Source organism: Pseudophryne corroboree, chromosome 2 (genome assembly GCF_028390025.1).
Source record: "Pseudophryne corroboree isolate aPseCor3 chromosome 2, aPseCor3.hap2, whole genome shotgun sequence".
Classification (NCBI taxonomy): Eukaryota; Metazoa; Chordata; class Amphibia; order Anura; family Myobatrachidae; genus Pseudophryne; species Pseudophryne corroboree.
Window position 1 is genome coordinate 118691543 of NC_086445.1, and position 27213 is coordinate 118718755.

General features: G+C 47.8%; 1 protein-coding gene across 1 annotated transcript in view; it reads right to left on the reverse strand.

Annotated features, from left to right (window-relative positions):
- The window catches only part of MPHOSPH8 (M-phase phosphoprotein 8), a 105654-nt gene extending 78960 nt beyond the window's left edge, over window positions 1–26694 (reverse strand). The window contains exons 1-4 of the mRNA XM_063951661.1: window positions 26425–26694; window positions 24142–24297; window positions 22498–23292; window positions 20743–20836 (exon numbers count right to left, since the gene is read on the reverse strand). Coding sequence (XP_063807731.1) covers window positions 20743–20836; window positions 22498–23292; window positions 24142–24297; window positions 26425–26592 — 1213 coding nt within the window. The 5' untranslated portion in view covers window positions 26593–26694. The remainder of the gene's footprint in view (window positions 1–20742; window positions 20837–22497; window positions 23293–24141; window positions 24298–26424) is intronic.
- Between the last annotated feature and the right edge of the window lie 519 nt (window positions 26695–27213).

Genomic DNA, 27213 nt, shown 5'->3' on the forward strand with positions numbered 1-27213 from the left:
TCTGGGTGGGCGTCCAGTGCCCCCTATGGATTCAAAGAAAAGGATTTACCTGGTAAGTACCAAAATCCTATTTTCTTTTTCATCCACTAGGGGTCACTGGAGTACTCTTGGGACGTACCAAAGTTTCCCCCGTGGGCGGGAGAGCTGTTTGGCCCCTGTAACACTAGGCGGCCAAAGCTAGATGCTGATGCCGCAACCGTATCAAACTTGTAAAAGCGCACAAACGGGTGCACTGATGACCATGTAGCCGCACGGCAAAGCTGCGTCGTAGAAGCCCCACAACCAGCTGCCCATGAAGTTCCCACAGAACGTGTGGAATGAGATGTAGGCGGCTGTAACCTAGCATGAAGGTAAGCCTGACGTATGGTCAGTTTTATCCATCTGGATAAGGTCTGCTTAGAAGCTGGCCAACCCATCTTGGCAGCATCATAGAGAACAAACAACGTATCCGTCTTATGAACTGTAGACGTTCGGGATACATAAACGCGTAGTGCGCGTACCACATCCAAAGTTCTAGAATTTCCTGTTAACACAGGAACTACTATTGGTTGATTGATGTGAAAAGATGACACTACCTTTGGTAAGAAAGCGGGATTCGGCCGAAGTACCGCTCTGTCATCATGAAACACCAAATACGGTGGCTTGCATGACAAGGCACCCAAATCTGAAACACGCCTTGCCGAAGCTAAGGCTAGTAGAAACATTGTTTTCTAAGTGAGAAACTTAATATCCACTTGTTGTAAGGGTTCAAAATATGAAGACTGTAAGAAATCTAAAACCAGATTCAAGTCCCATGGCGCTGTAGGTGGAATGAATGGAGGCTGTACTGTGAGGACACCTTGCAGAAGGGTGTGTACAGACGGCAACAGAGCCAATCGTCTTTGAAAGTAAATTGACAAAGCAGATACCTGCACCTTTAGTGTAGATAAACGCAGTCCTCCATCTAACCCAGTCTGTAGAAATAACAAAAGACAGGATAACTTGAAAGATGATGTCGGAAACTTCCGAGCTTCACACCAACCTACATAGGCACGTCAAATTCTGTAATAATGAGCTGCCGTAACTGGCTTCCTAGCACGTAATCATGGTTGGTATAACCGATTCTGGAATGCCCTCTCTTCTTAAGAGGGCGGTCTCAACAGCCACCCCGTCAAACGCAGCCGCGCTAAATCGGGGTAAAGGAACGGACCCTGTTGTAACAGGTCCGGACGTAGTGGGAGTGGCCAAGGATCGTCTGCGAGTAGACCGCGGAGATCCGAGAACCAAGCTCTCCGAGGCCAATGAGGCGCCACTAGTATGACTGTGGCGGACTCTCTTTTGATCCGTTTTAGCAACAGAGGAAGCAGCGGAAACAGGTACACGAGGCTGTATGGCCACGCGATTGTGAGAGCATCCACCGCCACTGCCTTTGGATCTCTCGTTCTGGACACATACTGGGGTGTTTGAGGATTGTGGCGAGATGCCAGCAGGTCCCCTTGAGGGTAACCCCACCTTCGGACCAACATGTGAAACACTTCTGGATTTAATACCCATTCTCCTGGATGAAAATCTCGACGGTTGAGATAATCCGCCTCCCAGTTGTCCACTCCCGGAATGAACACTGGCGACAATATCACTTGGTGATGCTCGGCCCAATTGAGGATTCGAGCTACTTCCCGCATGGCCATGCGGCTTCTCGTTCCTCCTTGTGTTAGCGACCGCCGTCGCATTGTCTGACTGCACCTGGACAGTCTGAGACCGAAGCATGTGCACGGCTTGTTGTAGCGCATTGTAAATTGCCCGGAGTTCCAGGACATTTATAGACAGCAATCTTTCGTGATCCGCCCAGAGACCCTGGAGCTGACAATTTTGAACTACAGCTCCCCAACCTCTGAGACTCGCGTCCGTCGTTAGAATTATCCAATTCCAGGCGCCGAACCGTTTTCCTGCGGTTAGATTGTGTACTTTGAACCCCAAAGTAGAGATACTCTGGGCCGTGGCGACAACCTCACCCTGTGGTGAATCTGCAGATGCGAGCCCGACCACTGTGCGAGCACATCCAGTTGAAAAGGGCGTGAGTGAAATCTTCCGAACTGAAGCGATTCGAAAGCCTCCACCATTGTGCCTAAGAGGAGAATGCACAAATGTACCTTTTTCTGTGCGTGGCTTGAGCACTAAGTGTACCAGATGACGAATAATCTGTACTCTTTGATTTACCGTACTGAGACGGAAGTAGATGTGATCTCTTGAAGTTGACAATCTAACCCTGCTGAACTAGTACATTGTACGTTAGCAACGCATGTTGGAGGAGCATCTGTTGAGACGGAGCTTTGATGAGCAGATCGTCCAAGTACGGAACTATTATCACTCCCAGGGATCCGAGATGAGCTATCATCACAGACATCCCTTTTGTGAATAACCGAGGTGCTGACGAGAGGCCAAACGGTAGAGCCTGAAATTGGTCATGGGTTTGCCGTACCACAAACCTTAAGAACCTCTGATGCGGTGGCCAAATTGGAATGTGTAAGTACGCATTCTTGAGATCCAGCGCTATTTATGAATTCCTGTGGCTCTAAACCTGCAATTATGGACCGCAGGGATTCCATCTTGAATCTGTAGTAAGTGACGTACTGATTGAGACCCTTGAAGTTCAATATTGGTCTGACCGAGCCATCCAGCTTTGGTCCTACAAAAAGACTGGAACAATCACTCTGACTTTGTTGGTGAACAGGGACCTGAATCAAAACTGCTGAATCCAGCAGAGACTGCATGGCAATGTGGAGAACCGCCTTCTTATCTTCCGACACAGGCAGTCCTGTCTTGAGAAACCACAGTGATGGGAGACAGTCGACCTCTATTGTGTAACCTTTTAACACTAAATTGCGGATCCACCCATCCGTGGACGTCTGGAACCACACCAAATGGAACGTATGAAGGCGTGCCCCCACAACTGGAGATCCGAGATGGACTGGAAGGCCATCATGCCACTGGCTTGTCGGTGACCTTAGCGTTTTGACGACGGGTGGTGGTTAGTTTAAAACCACGTCCTCTGCCTCGTCAACCAGGTGGGGTTGGTCGTCTACCACGGCCTCGAAAAGGCTGAGGTCTAAAGGATTTGAACGCTGGTCCAGAGTATATCTGAAAATGCATTTGTCCAATTCAGGACCAAACAACTTCCGCGTAAGGTAATGCTTCTATTCTTCTCTCGACCTTTGCCTCCGCCTCCAAGGACGCAGTCAGAGCGCTTGTCGTGCCGCAACTAGTGACGCTGAAAAGCGAGAACTGACTAGTCAGACGTCCTTAGAAGCTGTACGTAGATAATCAGCAGCTTCGCAGATTTGATCAGCGATTAGTATAAGGTGGTCGTCTTGTAGGGCGGATCGGAGTCCTGTTATCCATACAAGCAGCGCCGTAGTTACCCAAATGCCAACCAAACGCGGTCGAAGCAACACCCCTGCTGCTGAATACATCGACTTTAGCATAGCTCCCATGGAGAGGTCACTGACTCTGGAAACTGGTAACTAGACTTAAATCGGCGAGGTTTAGAAACCTGTGTATCAGGATTCTATATTAACATCTTATTTAGAGATTCCGAGAAAAAAATAAGAAACACACTGGAGATGTTCTAGGAAAGACCCCTTATAATTTGTCAGAGTTTCCTCAGTCTCTGTAAACGTCAGAGACTGACGCACCCACACTATGTGACTGCTGGTCTATGCACCCTTCTCATATTCATCTTGCGCAGGTAGGCCTGGCATAGAATCGTCAGGACTGCAACATAGCAGAAACTGGGAATTTAAAAGGCAAATTATAACAATCTTTCCAAATCGGAGATGAAATGGGAGTATAAAATATACTGTGCATGTGGTAGAACCCTCTGGGAACCCACCCTTACAGACATTGCAGTGAAACTACTGTTTCGTTTTTTACTGGTGACTTACTCATCATGTAACCAAACAAATTCCACCTCAGTAAAATTACTAAAATGCAGTGCACATGGGCAGACTATAAGAAACCTGATCCAAAAATTCCTACTAACACCCCTGCACCATCCGGTGGAGCAGTGTTGTAGGACAGGAACGTTCTGGAAAAGAAACAGAAAGTATGATTAAAATGGCCTCCAGTCATGTGCTTATAGTCAAAGAACATATTTCCTTACGTGACCATTTTATATACATTTTCTATGGTATAATAAGTGCTTCTGCATATATAACACAATGCAGCCTTTTGTTTAGCAGAGGCTGTCTATTGCTGCTGCTGTGGCATAATCTCCCCCCCCCCCCCTTGCAGCTGCGCTGCATGCAATAGGGACAGGGAAAACTCCTGACTGCCCAGCATGAGCCCAATAGCTACTAGAGGGCTGTTTTATAGGGACAGACCGCGGCAGCAGGGTGCACTGCCTGCGGTCTGAGTGATCAGAGGCGGCGGCATCTTCCCCCCCTGCTTCCCCCCTTATCGTGTGCAGGGAGCGCTGACAGCGACTGTTACGCTGAGCTGCCGGCCGTTACAGAGACAGACCGCGGCAGCAGTGAACGCTGTCTGCGGTCTGAGTGAGCAGAGATGCCGGCAGCTTCTTTCCCCTAAGTGACGGAGCCTCCGGCCGTTACAGGGACAGACCGCGGCAGCACTGAACGCTGTCCGCGGTCTGATTGTGTACAACAGGCAGGGAGCGCTGAAAACGTCGCTTGTAGCGGCCGTTCAGCGCGTCCGTCTGAGCGGCGGCCGGGATTAGGGGAGCGGCGCGGGGCTTTATCAGCGGTGGCGGGGAGCGGAGCAGCGGGACCTGAGAGTGAGGCAACGCACATAGCAATCCCCCCACCCGGCGGGACGGCAGCGTGAGCTGACCGCCCCGGTCATAAATACCTGTGATCCTGTGCTCAGACGGGGCTTCTTTAGCAAGCTCCGTTCTGTAGTCTCAGCTGAAGGTAGCTGACCTGTGCTCTTGGGCTCTGACGGGGCTTCTGCAGCAAGCTCCGTCCATTCCTTTCTGCAGCCTCAGCTGAAGTTAGCTGAGCTGCTTGTGGCTGTGAGGGGGCTCCTATTGTGAGGCCCGAAACGCCAAGAGCTGCACGCAGCAGCTTCTGTAATCCCGGACCCATAGCTTTTGTGTAAACCGGGAAGGGATTCTAAACAGAAAAAAAGTATAAAAAATAAAAACAAAAATATCTAAAAGTAAAATATGTATGTCCCCCTCTGGAGGTCCACACTTGTGCTTCCTATCCATGTGAGCACCGAAAAAAACACTGAGGTATTCTGGGAGTATGGAAGGGAGGAGAGTTACTGAAATTTAAATATTCGGTGCCTGTCCTTGCTAACACCGTCCATATCCCAAGAGTACTCCAGTGACCCCTAGTGGATGAAAAAGAAAATCCACCTGTTAAGTGACCTGCTGCTGCAGACACCAACTGAAATGGAGCTCACAGTGCCTGGAGGCGGAGCTATTGAGGAGGCACCAATGCATCCTGGGACAGCCTAAAGCTTTAGCCTGTTGTTGATCTTGATCCAGAGGCACCTCTACACCCCGATGTTTCCCTGTGGAAACCAATTTAACCTGCTGTAGGTTTTTTTTTTTGCAAAACATTTAACTAGTTATGGTTTGATCATGTCAAGACCCTTTTGTAATAAGAGGGGAAGCCAGGAAAGGCTAAACTGGAAAACATTTTCTTACCACATAAGGATAGGTCCCTTTTCCAAACTCCATGATATTTTCTTGTCAAAGATTGGTTTCTAGCCTGAATCAGTGTGAATTACATAATCAACAAGATCCTAAGAAATTAAAATCAGGGCTTCATACAGATAAAGTCAGCCTGATAAATTCTTATTACACGAATGGTCCTTGGCACAATAGAGCCTCCTGCAGCTGCCACGCCAGGCAGTTTGATACATTTAGAGTATTCATATAAGACAACCATTTTGGGCCAAACTGTGGCGGGAAGAATGGCCTCAACTCAACTCATTAATAGGTGTTTTTTTAAACTCATTAGGCCTGATTCAGATGTAGTTGGAGGTGCGGTACATAGATATAAGCACTAATGTTCGATAATTTGCACATGTGCCGGACCCATACTGCACATAAAAACCAACAGTGTGACGTATCGGGCACCCAGGAAACCGGTTGTGCCTGCCTAGCCAGGAGAAAGACTTGTGTATACAGAGCGGCTTCCATGGCTACACGAAATATCATGTGGTCCGTAATTAGGACAAGGATTGGACCTTGAACTTTATAGAGTAGTTAGTTGGTCATGTGTAGATAGTATGTGTGTAGGAAAGCTCTGATTGGCTGAAAGGGGTATTTAAGGGCGTGGTAGCAACTGGAAACATTCTCAGCCTTGATAAATACCCCGGAATGGGTTGTAGAGAGTTGGAATTTTCCAGGAGATGGCTCTAATTGTGACATTGGTGAGCAATTTGATGGTGAAGCGTGGCTGTACCAAGGAGCACCCGGGAATCCGTTGGAAGTGGATCTATGCCTTCCATAAGAACGGTTACTTTTAAAGGTCAGCCGGTAATTGCTTTCTCTGCCATTGTGCGGGTTATTCACCTGGATGGTTTTTTTAATTCTTTTTAACATAGTCCAATTAAAAATTAGGTATTAAAAGTGTTACACTATGGGGAACAACCAGTTCATGTGAAAAATGGGCTTTTATCCCGATTTGCAAAAACAGATCTATTCAATCATTCTCCATTGGTTTTATCGCAAATGTTTTTTTCACCACCGCTCAGCAGGTGAAAAGATGGGGAAATTCCCTATTTTAAAAATGTAAGAATGTTGGGATTTGGTTATGAACCCGAGACACCCCCCCTTAATGACTAAATAGGCACTTAGAAGTTTTTAATTATTTGTAACCGACCTATAGTAGCATGTCATTTTTGGGGTGAAAAAATGCAAAGTGATAGAAATTGGGGTAAAAGGTTTGGTATAGGTATATTGGGGTGGTTTATGCATGGGACAAGTGTTTTTAGGCTTGCAGATGGGAGTAATCATTTTCTGTGGTAGATTGTTTTAAATACTTTTTTTTATTGATTTTCTGCTTTTCAATGAAACAAAAATACAAATGAAAACTAAACCAGAACAAATCCCAAACCCAGGGAATACGCAGATTCCCATTTCTAATACTAACCAGTTATAACAGTAAAAAAAGTGCAGGCTTAAATTCAAAGACAGAGATTGTAAATTAAAACTAATATCACATGTTAGCATGGAGCTTACAGAAACAATGTTTATGTACAGAGTCGTCTACGGCAACACAACATAATTACTGAGCAAATCCCACAGCAGCAATACGGGCAAAGGAATGGCTAACCGCGGGCGCCAGGGAACGTCATAAAGAGAGGCAGCTCACCCGATGCAAATCTAGGATCACACACCCACTCTAACCCCCCGTTACATGTCTCATCTCCCACACGTCTAGATACGGAGCCCTCAAAAGCGAGTGCTGGGACACTCCGGGTCATGGAGTGCGGCGACTAAAGCCATCTACCCCACGGGTCTTGATATTTTCCCCCCGCTTTTCTAGCTAAGTATACATATTTCTCGTGTGAGGCCGTATCATTTACAAGTGAGACCCAGGACCGTATTGTGGGCGCATCGTTGGCTAGCCAAAGCCTGGCGATACACACATTGGCAGGGGGGTCGAGGGCATCCTCCTCCACAGCAGATAACACACGTCGTCGGGGAGCATACAGACGAGGGAATTCCAATTGACACCAGGGCGTCAATAACACCCGACCAGAATACGGCCATCTTGGGGCAAAGCCAGATAGTGTGCCAGAAGTCCGCATCCAGACTATCGCACTTAGGACATCTGGAGGAATGAGTACCCCCTACATGTCGCAAACGCACTGGTGTCATATATACTCTGTGTATTATAAACAGCTGGATTTGTTGATATCTAGTGGTGGTAGTGAATAATCATGGAGAACATAGAGCACCCTCCCAAATCTCATCTGCTGGCCCAGATCAAAGAAGAGAGCAAACGGTCAATCTGTCTAAATATTTTAAGTTAATATATATAGGGGATTGCTGGAGGACATAAAAGGAGTTTAGGCAAGTATACCATTTTTACCAAATTGACCCTGCCAGTAACAGTCAGGGGCAGAGTCCCCCAAACTTTGACCTTCGAGCGAAGATACACCATCTGCGGCATGATATTAAGGGAAACATAGGTACAAGGGTCATTCGATACCCATATACCCAGGTACTTGAAAGAATCTACCCATTTAAGCGGGGTATGGATCACTGGGGCCACCGGGACCGGGCTTCTAAGTGGAGTTTTGGTGGATTTAATAAGATTTTAAACCTACCGGTAAATCTTTTTCTCGTAGTCCGTAGAGGATGCTGGGACTCCGTAAGGACCATGGGGATAGACGGGCTCCGCAGGAGACATAGGCACTTTAAGAAAGACTTTGGATCTGGGTGTGCACTGGCTCCTCCCTCTATGCCCCTCCTCCAGACCTCAGTTAGAGAAACAGCTGTACATGTATATATGTGTATTTGCCACAGGAGGTTTTTTATTGCTGCCCAGGGCGCCCCCCCTGCGCCCTGCACCCTTACAGTGACGGATGTGTGTGAGGTGAATGGGAGCAATGGCGCACAGCTTCACTGCTGTGCGTTACCTCTATGAAGATCAAGGTGTCTTCTGCCGCCTCTGAAGTCTTTTCCTGACATACTCACCCGGCTTCTGTCTTCCGGCTCTATGAGGAGGACGGCGGCACGGCTCTGGGACGGACGGCGAGGGTGAGACCTGCGTACCGATCCCTCTGGAGCTAATGGTGTCCAGTAGCCTAAGAAACAGAGCCCTGAAACTCAGAGAAGTGGGTCTGTTTCTCTCTCCTCAGTCCCTCGATGCAGGGAGCCTGTTGCCAGCAGGCTCCCTGAAAATAAAAAACCTAACTAAAAAAAACTTTCTTTTACAGGAAACTCAGGAGAGCTCCCTGAAAGCACACAGTATCCACTGGGCACAGTATCAAACTGAGGTCTGGAGGAGGGGCATAGAGGGGGGAGCCAGTGCACACCCAGATCCAAAGTCTTTCTTAAAAGTGCCCATGTCTCCTGCGGAGCTCGTCTATCCCCATGGTCCTTACGGAGTCCCAGCATCCTCTAGGACGTTAGAAAATCCCAGTTAATTTTGAGCCCGGAGAAGCGTCCGTAGTCGGTTATCAAGTCAAGGATTTTAGGTAAGGAGGAAACAATCATCCACGAAGAGCAAACATGCCAGTGGCTCAATAGCAATGGCAAACAGAGTCGGAGACAGAGGGCAGCCTTGTCTCGTTCCCCTGGACAGGGGGAAGGAGTTCGAAACAAACCCGTTCACCGAGACTCTGGCCATGGGCAGGAAATACAATAATTAGCTGATAAAGTTGGGACCCATGCCAAACCTACTCATAGCCTCCCAGAGGAAGGCCCACTCTACCGAATCAAAGGCCTTTGCGGCATCTAAAGAGGCTATAACGGCAGAGCAGTCTTCCCCCCGAGAAACCTGGAAGTGAGTGAACAGTAGTGATGAGCGGGTTCGGATCCTCGGGATCCGAACCCCCCCAAACTTCACCCATTTTACACGGGTCCGAGGCAGACTCGAATCCTGCCGCCTTGCTCGGTTAACCCGAGCGCGCCCGAACGTCATCATCCCGCGGTCGGATTCTCAAGAGATTCATATTCTATATAAGGAGCCGCGCGTCGCCGCCATTTTTCACTCGTGCATTGGAGATGATCGTGAGAGGAAGTGGCTGGCGTCCTCTCAGTTTCTATGTTCAGTGGGCTGCAAATTGTGCTGCAAATATCTGTGCTCAGTGTGCTGCAAATATCTGTGCTCAGTGTGCTGCAAGTGCAAATATCTACGTTCTCTGCCTGAAAAACGCTCCATATCTGACTGTGCTCAGTGTGCTACTAATATCTGTGCTCAGTGTGCTAATTGCTTTATTGTGGGGACTGGGGACCAGCAGTATTATATAGTAGGAGGACAGTGCAGAGTTTTGCTGACCAGTGACCACCAGTATTATACGTTCTCTGCCTGAAAAACGCTCCATATCTGTGCTGCATTGTAGTATATAGTAGGAGGACAGTGCAGAATTTTGCTGACCACCAGTATGAAATATATATATATATATATATATATATATATATATATATATATATATATATATATATATATATATATATATATATATATATATATATATAGCGGTACGGTACAGTAGTCCACTGCTCTACCTACCTCTGTGTCGTCAAGTATACTATCCATCCATACCTGTGGTGCATTTCAGTTGTGCGCAGTATATATAGTAGTAGGCCATTGCTATTGATATATTACTGGCATATAATTCCACACATTAAAAAATGGAGAACAAAAATGTGGAGGGTAAAATAGGGAAAGATCAAGATCCACTTTCACCTCGTGCTGAAGCTGCTGCCACTAGTCATGGCCGAGACGATGAAATGCCATCAATGTCGTCTGCCAAGGCCGATGCCCAATGTTATAGTAGAGAGCATGTAAAATCCCAAAAAATAAAGCTCAGTAAAATGACCCAAAAATCTAAATCAAAATCGTCTGAGGAGAAGCGTAAACTTGCCAATGTGCCATTTACGACACGGAGTGGCAAGGAACGGCTGAGGGCCTGGCCTATGTTCAAGGCTAGTGGTTCAGCTTCACATGAGGATGGAAGCACTCATCCTCCTGCTAGAAAACTTAAAGGAGTTAAGATGGCAAAAGCACAGCAAAGAACTGTGTGTTCTTCTAAATCACAAATCCCCAAGGAGAGTCCAATTGTGTCGGTTGCGATGCCTGCACCTCTTTTTTTTCATTTTTCTTTGCATCATGTGCTGTTTGGGGACTATTTTTGGAAGTGCCATCCTGTCTGACACTGCAGTGCCACTCCTAGATGGGCCAGGTGTTTGTGTCGGCCACTTGGGTCGCTTAGCTTAGTCACGCAGCTACCTCATTGCGCCTCTTTTTTTCTTTGCATCATGTGCTGTTTGGGGACTATTTTTGGAAGTGCCATCCTGTCTGACACTGCAGTGCCACTCCTAGATGGGCCAGGTGTTTGTGTCGGCCACTTGGGTCGCTTAGCTTAGTCATCCAGCGACCTCGGTGCAAATTTTAGGACTAAAAATAATATTGTGAGGTGTTCAGAATAGACTGAAAATGAGTGGAAATTATGGTTATTGAGGTTAATAATACTATGGGATCAAAATGACCCCCAAATTCTATGATTTAAGCTGTTTGAGGGTTTTTTGTAAAAAAACACCCGAATCCAAAACACACCCGAATCCAACAAAAAATTTTCAGGGAGGTTTTGCCAAAAGGCGTCCGAATCCAAAACACGGCCGCGGAACCGAATCAAAAACCCGAAAAATTTCCGGTGCACATCACTAGTGAACAGGCGCCCCAAATTCACAGCAGTGGACTTACCAGGCATGAAGCCTGTTTGGTCAGGGTGAATAATTTGGGAGATAACCCGGTTAAGTCTGGAAGCCAGAACCTTGGCTAGGATTTTAAATATCCGTGGGCAGCAGGGAAATGGGACGGTATGATTCAACCCTCCTGGGGTCCTTATCTGGCTTGGGAATCACTATAATCAGAGCCTCCGCCATAGACGGGGGAAGCGCACTTTGGGCAAAGATTTCATTGATTAACTTAAGCAACAGAGGGGCAAAAAATGTTGTATGCTTCTTATACAGTTCTGATGGAATGCCATCAAGGCCAGAGGCCTTACCATCGGGCGAGGCAGAGATCGCAATCTCAATCTCCTCCAACTATAAAAGGAGCATCGAGAAGAGCCCTGGCTTCACTGGAGATATGGGGCAATTGGATTCCATCCAAGTAGTCACACAGTTCTAGTGGGGAGCAGGTCAATTTGGAACTATATAGTGCTTGATAGTATGAGACAAATTCCGCCACAATCTGGGGGGTGCGGTCCAGTACTGACACAGCCGAATTCAAAACCTCCACTACAGTATGGGAGGAGCGGTCACCCCTTGCAAGATTAGCCAAATAAGAACCTGGTCTATCCCCAGTAGCATATTGGACATGCGAGGAGAAGAGAAGTCTGTGCTGGGTTTTCCCCCACAGATATTCCTTCCATTCACCCTGAGCATGGAGCCACACCAACTTAGAGGCGTCCAAGCCATCTCGCACATACGTCATCTCTGAAGCAGCCACCCGGGCCTCCAATTCAGATTCACGTTTTCTAAAGGAGGATTTAAGACTCCCTACCCGTTTAATTAACGTTCCTCTCAGAAAATCCTTAGGAGGTAGATTGTTTTAAAGTGGCTTAAAATTACCCAATTATAAAACTTCTACCCATTTTTATGTAGCCCTAATTTGAGTACTTAATTTGCTGAAATAAAACTTGCTATAATTTTTTTCTCTTTTGTTGATAAATGCATATAACAGCCATTTGACACAATTTACAGCTTTTGCCATGAAGCTTAAAATTGAGCTAAGGTGTATCCTGTTTCCACTGATCATCCTTGAGATGTTCCTACAGCTTAATTGAAGTCCACCTGTGGTAAATTCAGTTGATTGGACATGATTTGGAAAGGCACACACCTGTCTATATAAGGTCCCACACTTGACAGTGCATGTCTGAGCACAAACCAAGTATGAAGTCAAAGAAATTGTCTGTAGACCTCCGAGACAGGATTGTCTCGAGGCACAAATCCTGGGGAGGGATACAGAAAAATATCTGCTGCTTTGAAGGTCCCAATGAGCAGAGTGGCTCAATCATCCGTAAATGGAAGAAGTTCGAAAGCACCAGGACTCTTTCTAAAGCTGGCCGGCCATCTAAACTAAGCGATAGGGGGAGAAGGGCCCTAGTCAGGGAGGTGACCAAGAATCTGATGGTCACTCTGTCAGAGCTACAGCATTCCTCTGTGGAGAGAGGAGAACCTTCCAGAAGGACAACCATCTCTGCAGCAATCCAATTAGGCCAGTATGGTAGAGTGGCCAGACGGAAGCCACTATTTAGTAAAAAGCACATGGCAGCCCACCTGGAGTTTGCCAAAATGCACCTGAAGGACTCTCCGACCATGAGAAACAAAAATCTCTGGTCTGATGAGACGACTGAACTCTTTGGCGTGAATGTCAGGCATCATGTTTGGAGTAAACCAGGCACTGCTCATCATCAGTCCAATACTATCCCTACAGTGAAGCATGGTGGTGGCAGCATCATGCTGTGGGGATGTTTTTCAGCGGCAGAAACTAGGAGACTAGTCAGGATAGAGGGAAAGATGAATGCAGCAATGTACAGAGACATCCTGGATAAAAACCTGCTCCAGAGAGCTCTTGACCTCAGACTGGGGCGACGGTTCATCTTTCAGCAGGACAAGGACCCTAAGCACACAGCCAAGATATCAAAGGAGTGGCATCAGGATAACTCTGTGAATGTCCTTGAGTGGCCCAGCCAGAACCCAGACATTAATCCGATTGAACATCTCTGGAGAGATCTGAAAATGGCTGTGCACCGACGCTTCTCATTCAACCTGATGGAGCTTGAGCGGTGCTGCAAAGAGGAATGGGCGAAACTGCCCAAAGATAGGTGTGCCAAGCGGTTCCGGTATGAATGGTCGACCATGTTATGGTCGACAGTCATTAGGTAGACATTGGCATGGTCGCCATGGACAAATGGTCGACACATGAAAGGTCGAAGCATGAAAAGGTCGACATTAGTTTTTTTTACTTTTTTTGTGTCGTTTTCTGCGTACAGTGACTGGGAACCCCAATTAGTGCACCGCGTCCCCTCGCATGTCTCGCTTTCGGGCAAGGTGCCTCGCTCCGCTACCACTGCGCTCGGCACAGATTACAATCCACGTGGACTACGATTGGGAACGGTAAAGTATGGAAAAGTTCCCCAAAAGAGAAAAAAAAAAAAAGTGAAAAACTCATGTCGACCTTTTGCATGTGTCGACCATGTGTTCATGTTGACCAATAGTGGTCGACCATCCAAACGGATACCGTGCCAAGCTTGTAGCATCATATTCAAAAAGACTTGAGGCTGTAATTGCTGCATCAACAAAGTAATGAGCAAAGGCTGTGAATACTTATGTACATGTGATTTTAGTTTTTTATTTTTTTATAAATTTGCAAAAATCTATACAAAACTTTTTTTTACCTTCAATTATAAAAAGGTAGTGTGTGTAGAATTTTGAGGGTAAAAAAAAAAAAAAAAAAAATGACATTTATCCCAGTTTGGAATAAGACTAACATAACAAAATGTGGAAAAAGTGGAGCGCCGTGAATACTTTCCGGATGCACTGTAACGCTACCTAAACATTAAGACAAATTCTTTAGGTTCCAATTACAGGAAATAAAAAAAAAAAAAAAAAAAATGCAACATTGTAAACCCCACAAAGAAGGTGTTAATCTAGAGGCAAACTATCCAGTACTATTATGTGACCATACATTACAAGCACATTGGGTTAGCATTAATGCCACTGTTGCTCCTGTACTCATTGTGAACTCCTCGGCTCCTTTCATTCAGCACTAATTCCTGTTAAATAATGCACATAAGTATGCTAGTTCTAGATGGCAACTGGAGAAGGCCAGAGCCCTGTACTCTATCTCACAGACTGACCAGAAGGTGCAGGGCTGTTTTATATAATGCATACTTATGTGCATTATATAAAACACAAAAAAGGATTTTAATTATCTACTGGAAAATCCTTTTCTCGTAGTCCAGAAGGGATATTTGGGAGACTTAGTACGATGGGGTATAGAAGGGGTCCAAAGGAGCCGGTGCACTTTAAATTTCTTCAAGTGGGTGTGCTGGCTCCTCCCCTCTATGCCCCTCCCACAGGCAGTTATAAGTAAAACCGTGCCCGAAGGAGAAAAGAAGAAAGAGAAGGAACATAACAATGAGCGGTGAGATTTACACACCACTAACATACAACGACCAGCAACGGCTGGCAACAAAATACAGCAACAGCTGAACAGGTAACCATATAAAGAGAACCTGCAGAAAAGTCAACACACTGAGGCGGGCACCCAATATACCTTATGGACTACGAGAAAAGGATTTACCGATAGGTAATTAAAATCCTATTTTCCTCGAGCATCCATAAGGGATATTGGGGAGACTTAGTGGGTCATTCAGAGTTGATCACTGCACTGCGAAGAAATTTAGCTAGCGATCAGGCTAAAAAAATCGGTAGTTCTGCGCATGCGGTGCAATGCGTACGAGCACAACGAACGATGCAGTTTTGCACAGGGTCTAGCGATGCATTTCAGTCGCAACTGCTTACCGCATAGTGACTGACATGAAGTGGACGTTTCTGGGTGGCAACTGACCGTTTTCAGGGAGTGTGCGGAAAAACACAGGCGTGGCTGGGCGAACGTTGGGCGGGTTTGTGACATCAAAAGTGACTGCAAGCGCCGAGTAGGTTTTGAGCTACTCTGAAACTACACAAAAAATTTTTTGTAGCCGCTCTGCGATACAACCGTTCGCACTTCTGCTAAGCTAAAATACACTCCCAGTGGGCGGCGGCATAGCGTTTGTACGGCTACTAAAACTAGCTAGTGATCAACTCAGAATGACCCCCTTAGTACGATGGGTACGTCCCAAAGATTCCAGAACAAGCGGGAACGTGCTGAGACTTCTGCAGCACCGACTGCCCAAATTGGGGATTCGTCTTTGGCCAGGGTATCAAACTTGTAGAACTTTACAAAAGCGTTCTTCCCCGACCAGGTAGCAGCACGGCACAATTGCACGGCCGAGACTCCACGGGCAGCCGCCCAGGAAGAGTCCACTGATCTTGTAGAGTAGGCCTTGAAAGACCTAGGAACAGGCAAGGCTGCCGACATATAGGCCTGTTGGATAGTAAGTCTAAGCGAACGAGCAATGGACTGCTTTGAAGCAGGGTAACCCTTTTTCTGCGCATCATATAACACGAACAAGGAATCCATCTTTCTGATCTGAGCCACTCTTGACAAAGATCTTCAAGGCTCGCACAGCATCCAACGCCTCCGGAGGAGAAGTGCTAGGATTTGACAGAACCACAATAGGTTGATTCAAGTGGAACGCAGAGACAAACCTTCGTCAGGAACTGCTGCCTAGTCCTGAGCTCCGCTCTGTCCTTATAAAAAAACAAGTAAGGGTTTTTACACGATAAGGTCGCCAATTCCGAGACACGCCTAGCAGAAGCCAGGGCCAGTAACATCACAGTCTTCCATGTGAGGCACTTGTCTTCTACTGTCATCAGAGGTTCAAATCAGGAGGACGGTAGAAATTCCAACACTACATCCAAATCCCAGGGTGCCGTGGGCGGCACAAAAGGAGGTTGAATATGAAGTACCCCTTGCAAGAAGGTCTGAACGTCTGGCAATACTGCCAATTTTTTCTGTTAGAAAATTGAGAGAGATGAAATCTGGACCTTAATGTAACCCAGACGTAAGCCCTTATCCACACCAGCCTGCAGGAAACTGAGGAAACGACCCAAGTGGAACTCCGCAGGCAGGTACGTGCGTTCCTCGCACCGAGAGACATATCTCCTCCAGAGAATGATAGTATTTTGACGTCACAGGTTTTCTGGCCTGAACCATGGTAGCAATAACCTTTTTGGAAAGGCCCTTGTAAGCTAGGATTGTTCCGCTCAACCTCCATGCCGTCAAACGAAGACGCCGTAAGTCCGGGTAGACGAACGGTCCTTGTTGAAGAAGATCTCTTCTCAGTGGCAGAGGCCAAGGGTCTTCAACGGACCTGTCCAGAAGATCCGCGTACCATGCCCTCCGAGGCCAATCCGGGGCAACCAGAATTGCCTGGACTCCTTGATTCCCGATTCGCTTGAGCACCCTCGGGAGCAATGGAATCGGAGGAAACAGGTAGACTACCCAGTAAGGCCAAGGCGACGTCCGTGCATCTACTGCCATCGTCTGAGGGTTCGTGAGCAATACCAAGGAAGCTTCTTGTTGAGTCGAGAAGCCATCATGTCTATTTGTGGGCAGCCCCACTGGTCGATGATCTGCTGAAACACTGGATGGTGAAGCCCCCACTCCCCTGGTGGAGAGCGTGACGACTCAGGAAGTCCACTTCCCAGTTGTCCACTCACGGAATGAAGATTGCGGACATTGCTCTTGCATTTCTTTCTGCCCAGAGGAGTATCCTTGACACCTCTCGCATGCAGGCCCTGCTTTTTGTCCCTCCTTATTGATTGATGTACGCCACTGCTGTGGCATTGTCAGACTTTACCTGGATCACGTGATCCCTGAGCAGAGGACAGGCCTGAAGCAGAGCATTGTAGATCGCATGAAGTTCCAGAATGTTGAAGGAGGGCTTCGTGGGCTGACGGGCTAACCACCTGCCCTGGAACAGAGTTCCCTGGGTGACAGCTCCCCATTCTTGCAGACTTGCCAATCCTCCATTCCTGAATCCCGAAACTTTGGCCTCCCAGTAGGTTGGAGGACTGCAGCCACCACAGGAGAGAAATCCTGGTCTGAGGTGACAGCCATATCATCCGGTGCATCTGAAGATATGATCCAGACCACTTGCTCAGGAGGTCCAGCTGAAAAGTCCTGGCATGGAACCTTCCATACTGGATCGCCTCGTATGAGGCTACCATCTTCCCCAACAATCTTATGCAAAGATGGATGGCTATTCGAGTAGGCCGGAGAACATGCAGACCATCTCCTGAAGTGTTCTCGCTTTGTCCTCTGGGAGGAACACTTTCTGGGCCACAGTATCCAGCAACATTCCCAGGAACAGGAGCCGCTGAGTTGACTCCAGGTGGGACTTCTGTAAACTGTGGATCCACCCATTGTGTGACAGAAGTTGGATAGTGCGGTCTACATGGAGCAATAAAAGCTCCCTGGATCTCGCTTTTATCAAGAGATCGTCCAGATAAGGGACAATATTCACCCCCTGGACCCGGAGCTGGAACATCATCTCCGCCATCACCTTTGTGAACACCCTTGGAGCCGTGGACAGGCCGAACGGTAGTGCCTGGAACCGGTAGTGATCGTTCAAGCAGGGTAAACCTCAGGTAGGCCTGATTAGGTGGCCAAATCGGGATATGGAGATAGGCGTCTTAAATATCCAGGGAGACCATGAACTCCCTTTCTTCCAGGCCCGCAATCACTGATCGCAAGGATTCCATCTTGAACTTAAAAACCTTTAGATCAGGGTTCACGGATTTTAGATTCAAAATGGGCCTTACCGAACCGTCTGGTTTCAGTATCACGAACAGGTTGGAGTAGTAACCCTGTTGTTGTAGTGGCACTGGAACAATGACTTGGTATTGGACCAATTTTAGGATGGCCTGTTGCAGCGTAACACGTGTATCCTCCAAAGCTGGTAAGCTTGATTTGAAAAATCATTGGGGAGGAGCAGCTTGTAGCCCTGAGAAATCAGGTCCTTGACCCAGGTATCCTGGCAGGAACTTTCCCAGATGCGGCTGAAGTGACGCAGCTGAGCCCCCACCTCGAGATCCCCTCTGGGTGGGTGGGCACAGTCATGCTGAGGCCTTATTGGAAGCTGTACCGGTGCTCTCCTGAGAACTGGCGATCGCTGGTTTTCTTGTCTTACCTCTGGTGCCTCTAGTCGTGTTGGAAGCACCTCTGGCCCTAGATCTAAACCTGTTGACCAAAAGGACTGGGTAGACAGCCCCGGGTAGGAATGTCTAGCCAGCGGGTTCCAGAGGGGAGAAACATGAATTTCCCCACAGTAACTCTTGAAATCCACATATCCAATTCTACCCCAAAGAGCCATTCCCCCGAAAAGGGGAGAGACTCCACACTGCACTTGGATTCTGCGCCCGCTATCCACTGATGCAACCACAAGGCCCTGCGCGCCGACACTGCCATAGCAGTGGGCCTGGCATTAATATTGCCTATCTCCTTGAGAGAGTCACACAGGACGCGTGCAGTGTCCTGAATGTGCTTCAGGAGAGTCACTGTAGTGACCAGGGGCATATCCCCCGAGAGGCCCTCCTGAATCTGAGTAGCCCATGAATGAATGGCATGAGTCATCCAGCAACCGGCCATGACCGGCGGCCTTTGAGACAGACCCACTGCTGTGTAGATAGACTTTAGTGTAGTCTCTATCTTCCTATCCCCAGGGTCCTTCATCGTGTAGGAGCCCTGGGCCGGCAGTACCACCTTTTTGGATAGGCGCAAGACTGATACGTCAACAGCCGGGGGTTCTTCACAGAATTTTCTGCCTTCAGGAGCAAATGGGAAAGTGTGTAAAAACAGTTTTGGCACTTGGTATTTTTTATCTGGATTTTTCCAGGCTAACTTAAACAAGTCATCTAACTCTGCAGAATTAGGGAAAGGGACACTGGGCTTGTTCTGTGTGAAGAAAAACTACTGTGACGCAGCGTCCTCTAGATCTGCAACAGCTTGCTGCAATTGTGTTTTTTGAGCATTTGCATTGAGCAGAGATGACATATCAGACATATTTTTAATGGCACCTAGTCAGGAAGGCTCTTTCCCTACCTCCCTCCCTCTAGCCAGTGTACCCAGGGGGCTATAGCGGGTCTCCCCCAAGAGGGTCCCATATGCCTCCCCTGTGTGTCAGCCGCACCTTGAACCTGGGGACCCCATAGCAGGGCCCCCGGTCTGTACTCACCACTGTCGTCACCTTTAGGCTACTGTTATGGGTGTGCTGCGATTGTGACCGCAAAGGCGCAGTGCAACAACCTCTCAGGATGGTGGTCCTGCAGCGGGAAAGCGGCTCTGACACCTTGCAAGCCCGGCGACCCCCCCCCCCCCACACACACACACACTCCCTTCCTAACTCCCACGGTGCAGGTATGCTGTTGCCCACACAGCATACCGAAAATAAAAAGTTTTAAAAGAAACTGAAGAAAACTCTCTTGAGCGCCTAGAGTGTGCATCCTCTCCTGAGGGCACTTTTTCCTAAACTGCCTGTGGGAGGGGGCATAGAGAGGAGGAGCCAGCACACCCAGTTGATGAAATTTAAAGTGCACCGGCTCCTTTGGACCCCATCTCCATCGTACTAAGTCTCCCCAATATCCCTTATGGATGCTAGAGAAATATACAAACATAAAAAAGCAATGAGTGTTTAGGCAGTGGGGGATTGTAACATGGTGCTGAAAAGGAGTCATCACACTGAAAACAGGATGATTTTGGGACCTACTTGGATACCATCTAGATTCATCTACTGTTGGTATGTTCATTTGTAGTGTCTCCACTGTCCACGGTATCTGAATGATAGGTAGACAGTGAAAAGGTCGGCACCGAATGGTTGACAGGTTCAAATGGTCGGCACTTTCATACTTTACCATCCACGTGGACCACGATTGAGAATAGTAACTGCCATACAAGGGGACACGGTGCACTAATCTGAGGTCCATGTGTTAGAAGGGACATCTTGACACCAAAAAAACATCAAAAAATGTTGCCAACTTTTTTATGTATCAACCATTTCCATGCCAACCTGCCGACCTTTTGCCCATGTCGACCAGTTGGTGTTGACCTAGAGATTGTCGACCTATCGACCCTTTGATCCACAACCCTTTCCACAGCCTCTAACCATTCCAACGGAAGCCACACAAAAAGGTCAGCTTTCATATTAGTGGTGATAATGCGTCTACCTTCCAGTAGCCAGGCCCCCTCTCCTGACCACTAGAAACCTTATGTATCAAGTGTCCCATACACCTCTTACACTAAGCTTTTACCTTCTGTGTCATGGTATTTTATGTAGCTTGTATGATGATCCCCTAAGTGTACAGTGCTGTGTAATATTTAGGCAATTATAATAAATACGTTCAGAACAATATACCGTATTGGCAGCGCATAAGTTTATACTCACTTTTTAGCACCTTTGTCTCCTTTTTAGTATCTTTATCAAAATCTTTTTTCTTCAGCTTGTCCTTCGGGGGCTCAAGTTTTCTGGTATCTTTATTCTAGTAAACAATTAAAGTTGATAACATTGTGAGTGAATATGAACAAAACGCAATCTGTACATTTTAATGAAATAATAACTTGCACCCAGTCCTACAATGGGTGAATTCGACTTTCTCAACTTATTGTTGTACAGCCCTAAAGCTGGGTACACACCTGCACATCAGATAAATGCTCAGACTTAATACAATGTTACACAATCAACGCACACCCTGTACACACACATTTTTAGCCCAGTGTGTACTTTCTGCAATGGGATCAGGAGGTCGGGGATCAGAATATTCCAGCAGGACGCAAAATCCCGACCTCCCACTGCAGGAGTCTGAAGCCGTTTATCAGCCAACTCTCCTGCATACACAATATATCGACCCTATCCTACAAATGTCGAGTGATCTGCTCGATAACACCTGGTACACAATAATTTAAAAATGGCAACAGCAGACACTGAAAGCGGCATGCAGTGTGTGAGTGTGTGTGGGGAGAGGGGGGGGGGGGGGGGTCGTGTTATTGCAAAAGCAAGGAAATAAAACATGGAAAACAAGCTTTAGTTGGTAAATTCCACCATGTCAATATGGGCCAGAAGCTCAGGACACATGTGGCCCGATGTTTAAAATCTGCGAACGCGTCCTTATTTTTCACACCAGGGGATGCATTCCTATAGGCTTTCCTAGGATGTGAAGGGGGGGGGGGGGGGAACTGCGCCAGGGAGGACATGCCCTGCCAGACATAATGAGCAATCTCAGGATTGCTCTAATGTCCTATGGTGCAGCTAACAGACACTTGATTGTGGGACTATTTGTACATCACAATGGGGTCGATTCTATTCGGCAACTAATGAATAGCGCCAGGAATTAGCTCCCGACGCTATTCAATTCAGCAACTAATTAAATGCAATTGTCGGGAATTCTTCTCTCATCCCCGGGGGATGAGAGAAAAAACCCGACAAAAGTGCTGCCTCGTGGCCGGCGCGAGGCTGATTACGGCGCGAGGCTGATTCCCGACAGAGAGTTAAGTCGGAGAATGCCCGTTCTCCCGACAATTCAACCTGTTTTGTCGACGAGAACGGGCCATCGCCGACGTAACTAGTTGCTGAATTGAATAGCGTCGGGAGCTAATTCCCGGCGCTAATCATTAGTTGCCGAATAGAATCGACCCCAATGAATTACCCCACCGGCTGTTGCTGTATCTCAGTTGACAGCCCACATGCTGCAGCATTAGAATAAATTCACAGTATTGGCTGCAATAACAGTCGCAGCCGATACTGCATTAGCATCCACCACTGAATCAGGCCCAATGTCATATGCATGTGTCTTACATGTAGTTTATATTTCCAATATGTTAGGCAAGTCATGTTCATTCATTTACTGCATACACATCTACACAAGTAAGAGGCAGCACATTAGGGACTTATGGGTGCCAGAGTTTTCAAAAGAATGACTCATGAAAAGGACTTCAGTCCACAATATGGCTGCCTCTGTGGGTGTTGCGGTCAAGTAGCCTAAAAGAAATGTTTTTCCTAGACTTCAAATTCCCAACAAATACCTGTGGTTGAAAAGAAAAATCAACTAAGACCTCTGCAGCAAAGGGTTAATTATATTGTAGCTCTAAACCTAATCTGCATGCAACAACCATATGTACTGCAAGTAATGATGGAAGCAATTACCTCTGCGAAGGAGTCCACAGATTTAACAACCCTGTCTTCACCACTCGGCCTTGAGCTTTTCTGAACAGGAGCTGGCAGCTTTTCCACAACAGGCGGCTCTTTCACCTTTTCAAAATGTTTTTGCTTTTTCTGGAGGTTTTTTTTCTCCGGAGGCAGTACACTGGGTGCAGCTTTCACGTCATTGTCTCTTTCGTTTTTTTTCTTGTGTTTCTTTTTCTTTTTTTTCAATCTAATTTCCTCAGACTCCTCATCGACAGGCCCCCCAGAAGCCGGTTCCTCTGGAGGGTCGGGAACCGGCTCCCGGCTACTGATGTCCTCATCTGGACCAGACTTCTCTTTCTCATCTGGCAAGAGGTCACTGCTTGTGCTAACCGCTTCAGCCTCAGGTTCTTGAGACACTGATCCATCCTTACTCAACTTCTCTGGTTCTGACGCTTTTTTGTGTTTTTTCTCTCTAAATTCTTCTTTACCCTTCGATTTACTGTCCTTAAAGTCATCTTTCTTGTGTTTCTTTAATTCCTTAGAGTCATCCTTTTTTGGCTTCTTGCCACTAAGGTCCTCCTTGCTTTCGGACAGTCGTTTCTTTGGCTTGGAGTCAGAAAGCTGGCCTTCCGGCTGTTCTCCCTCGCCCTTCGATTTTTCCTTGGATTTTACGGATTTTAATTTCTTCTTTCTCAAGTCCTCCTGTAACATCTCTTCTTCCTCTCTAAGCTTCTTCTTCTTTCTTTGGGGTGACTCATCTCCTGCATCACTGTCAGATTCTGCCTCAAAAAGATCACTGGGGGACAACTTTGGCTAATGAACAAGAGGATAAAAGGAAACAGATATAGGAGTCATCAACAGCTTCAAACATGTAGATATTCTACTTGTATAAAACTTACTTTATCATCTCTATAATTGAACAAAACACTGTAAGTCTCAATAAAACCTGTAAGGTAAAAAGTGGTGGAAGTTTGGCATGAAATGTATGTGGTGCATTTAGAATTTGTATTGAGGGCCACCAATGAAATCTTGGCTTTATAAGAATTAAAAGCTCTTGCAAATTGATTTAGATGTAGGTTTTCTTTCTGACTGTGAAGCGATTTATTAGGAATGTATCCTCTTGCACTACTCGTATATGGAGTTGGTTTAACTAAGGTTAAGTAGATTGTTTGGCCGAACAGAGCTAGGACCGAAGTAGCACCCCTGCTCCAGCAGTCCAAAGCCTATACATACCACCCTGCAGCTCCCCACGTGCTAGTAGCCTAGGAATATAAGTATTAGATTCATACATAACCTTCAGTGCTTCCCTATCTAATTACATCCTCGCTGTACAGTACACATAACATCACATATCTTGTCTTTCTTTACTCTCACACCCTCCTGACACTTGGCCAACATTGTGGGGTGATCATATCATACAACCCATTAAGAACCTAGCAAACTGGTGGACCATTATGTAATAGGTAGCATCTATCCTTGTGTATCTATGCCTATTTCCCTATAGATTGTAAGCTTGCAAGCAGGGCCTTCCTACCTCTATGTCTGTCTGTTTTTACCCAGTTTTGTTCTATTACTGTTGTTCTAACTGTAAAGCGCAACGGAATATGCTGCGCTATATAGGAAACAGTTAATAAATAAAATGAACACCTTGGTTATAGTTACCGGTGGCTCCTTCTTAGCTTGTTTCTGCTTAATTTCCGCTTGTTTTCGCTTGAATCCAAGTAGAACCTCTTTACAGTCGTCGAGATGGGCCTCTGGCTCCCAGGTATCTCCTTCAGAATCATATCCCTTCCATCGCACACGGTACAGCACTTCCCCCTGCAACAGAAAGAAATAAACGATTGCAATAAGATGCGCACTTTGGATGTCTGAACATTTGTCGTATATCTGAGCTTGTGCTCTGATAATTCAGTATGTGTATAAAGTTAACCAATTCAATACAGAAAATAGGCTAGTCATTTACTAAAGCACACACATTGACAGTTTGCCAAATAAGATTTTGCCACCATTCTGCCCTATGCTGCATGGAGGGAAAATACATTTTAAAAAACAAAATTCTATTATGTGCCATCTGACCGACAAAATAAACTTCTATTCACAAAGATTGATAACACAAATCCTGCATAATGTAATCCGGAGATAGGCAAAACGTGACTGCCGTGGAAACGTGTAACAGGGAATGCTGGATCTTGTGCTACCACAAGAGCTAATGGCTGTGTAATAATGACTAACACACATACGGGCAAATTTATTTGTTGTTTGCTGATCAGAGGCGACTGTGTAATTTCTGATCTCTGCTTCCTGACAGAAATTTGCAAAAAATTGTCTGCTCGGGCACACTAACCAGGATTTCTCAACCCGGTGTATTTGGGTGCAACAAGATCGCTATGTAATACCCTTCTTCTGCCCAGTCCCCAGGTCACATCCCCCTCTTCCTGCCCAGTCCCCAGGTCACATCCCATGCACCCTGGCCTACTCCTGCCCAGTCCCCAGGTCACATCCCATGCACCCTGGCCTACTCCTGCCCAGTCCCCAGGTCACATCCCATGCCTGCTCCTGCCCAGTCCCCAGGTCACATCCCATGCCTGCTCCTGCCCAGTCCCCAGGTCACATCCCATGCCTGCTCCTGCCCAGTCCCCAGGTCACATCCCATGCATACTCCTGCCCAGTCCCCAGGTCACATCCCATGCATACTCCTGCCCAGTCCCCAGGTCACATCCCATGCATACTCCTGCCCAGTCCCCAGGTCACATCCCATGCATACTCCTGCCCAGTCCCCAGGTCACATCCCATGCATACTCCTGCCCAGTCCCCAGGTCACATCCCATGCATACTCCTGCCCAGTCCCCAGGTCACATCCCATGCATACTCCTGCCCAGTCCCCAGGTCACATCCCATGCATACTCCTGCCCAGTCCCCAGGTCACATCCCATGCATACTCCTGCCCAGTCCCCAGGTCACATCCCATGCATACTCCTGCCCAGTCCCCAGGTCACATCCCATGCATACTCCTGCCCAGTCCCCAGGTCACATCCCATGCATACTCCTGCCCAGTCCCCAGGTCACATCCCATGCATACTCCTGCCCAGTCCCCAGGTCACATCCCATGCATACTCCTGCCCAGTCCCCAGGTCACATCCCATGCATACTCCTGCCCAGTCCCCAGGTCACATCCCATGCATACTCCTGCCCAGTCCCCAGGTCACATCCCATGCACCCTGGCCTACTCCTGCACAGTCCCCAGGTCACATCTCATGCACCCTGGCCTACTCCTGCACAGTCCCCAGGTCACATCTCATGCACCCTGGCCTACTCCTGCACAGTCCCCAGGTCACATCTCATGCACCCTGGCCTACTCCTGCCCAGTCACCAGGTCACGTCCCATGCACGCGCCGCTCCTCCTGCCCAGTCCTCAGGTCACGTCCCATGCACGCACCACTCCTCCTGCCCAGTCCTCAGGTCATGTCCCATGCACACGCCGCTCCTCCTGCCCAGTCCACAGGTCACGTCCCATGCACACGCCGCTCCTCCTGCCCAGTCCACAGGTCACGTCCCATGCGCGCTCTGCTCCTCCTGCCCAGGCCTCAGGTCACATCCCATGCATGCTCTGCTCCTCCTGCCCAGGCCTCCTCCCATGCATGCTCTGCTCCTCCTGCCCAGGCCTCCTCCCATGCATGCTCTGCTCCTCCTGCCCAGGCCTCAGGTCACATCCCATGCATGCTCTGCTCCTCCTGCCCAGGCCTCAGGTCACATCCCATGCACGCTCCCACTTTCAGCCCATTCCCCAGACCACATCCCTACTCGTGCCCAGGTCACATCTCATGCACGCTTCCCTCCTCCTGCCCAGTACCCAGCTCACATCACATGCGCGCTGCCAGTCACATGTCTGACCCTGAGACCTTCTCTCCCTCAACCACCCCGGACATCACAGGAATCCCCTCTCACCCCTTCCAGCTTGGAATCCAGGATGCTCTCCACCTCGAACACATCCTCCTCATCATCACTATCCACCGAATCCATCACGGCTGCTGTGTCTCCTAAATCCTCCACGTCGCCTCCTATGCTGCCTGCAGCAGCGGTGCCACCACCGTCACGTCCTGCAGACTCCGCCATGATGCTCCTAGTTAGTGGAGACGACAACAGGAAAATCCTCCTGCGCCACACACACCTCCCTGACGCGCCCCAGAGCGACGGAACGCTCAGCCAATCGCAGGAGAGGGGCGGGAACTCCGGTTGACACGCTTCTGACCGGTCACGAGGGCTATCTTCTGCCGCTTCTTGATTGGGTCTTTCGGACCTTTTCCCAGAACTGACAATCCAATGGGAGAGTGGAATCGCTTGAAGGGCATGAGGAATTGGAAAGTAACGTCAGGCACTGGGCTATAGAGGTCTGCAATGCGCATGAGCGTCCTGTGGAGTGCGCGATGCGGTAGCGGCCATACTTGTCAGTGGAAAGCGGGTTATTGGTCTGGCATAATGTGTTACATGAAGAGTTTATAGTTCTGGACAAGCCTGGTGTATATTCATAACATGCATGTCATGTGTGACAGCCCGGTGGTGTGTTGGCTTCTCACCGAGCCAGGTATACTCTCTGCTTTGTCGTCCCGAATTGCTCAGTAAAAATTGAATAGATATGGGGGTGCACCCAAGATCAGATGAGTAACGGCTTACTATGGCATGACAGCTGTTAGGATCAGTACGAAAACCCGCTGAACAGATCCCGGCGGCCGGAAT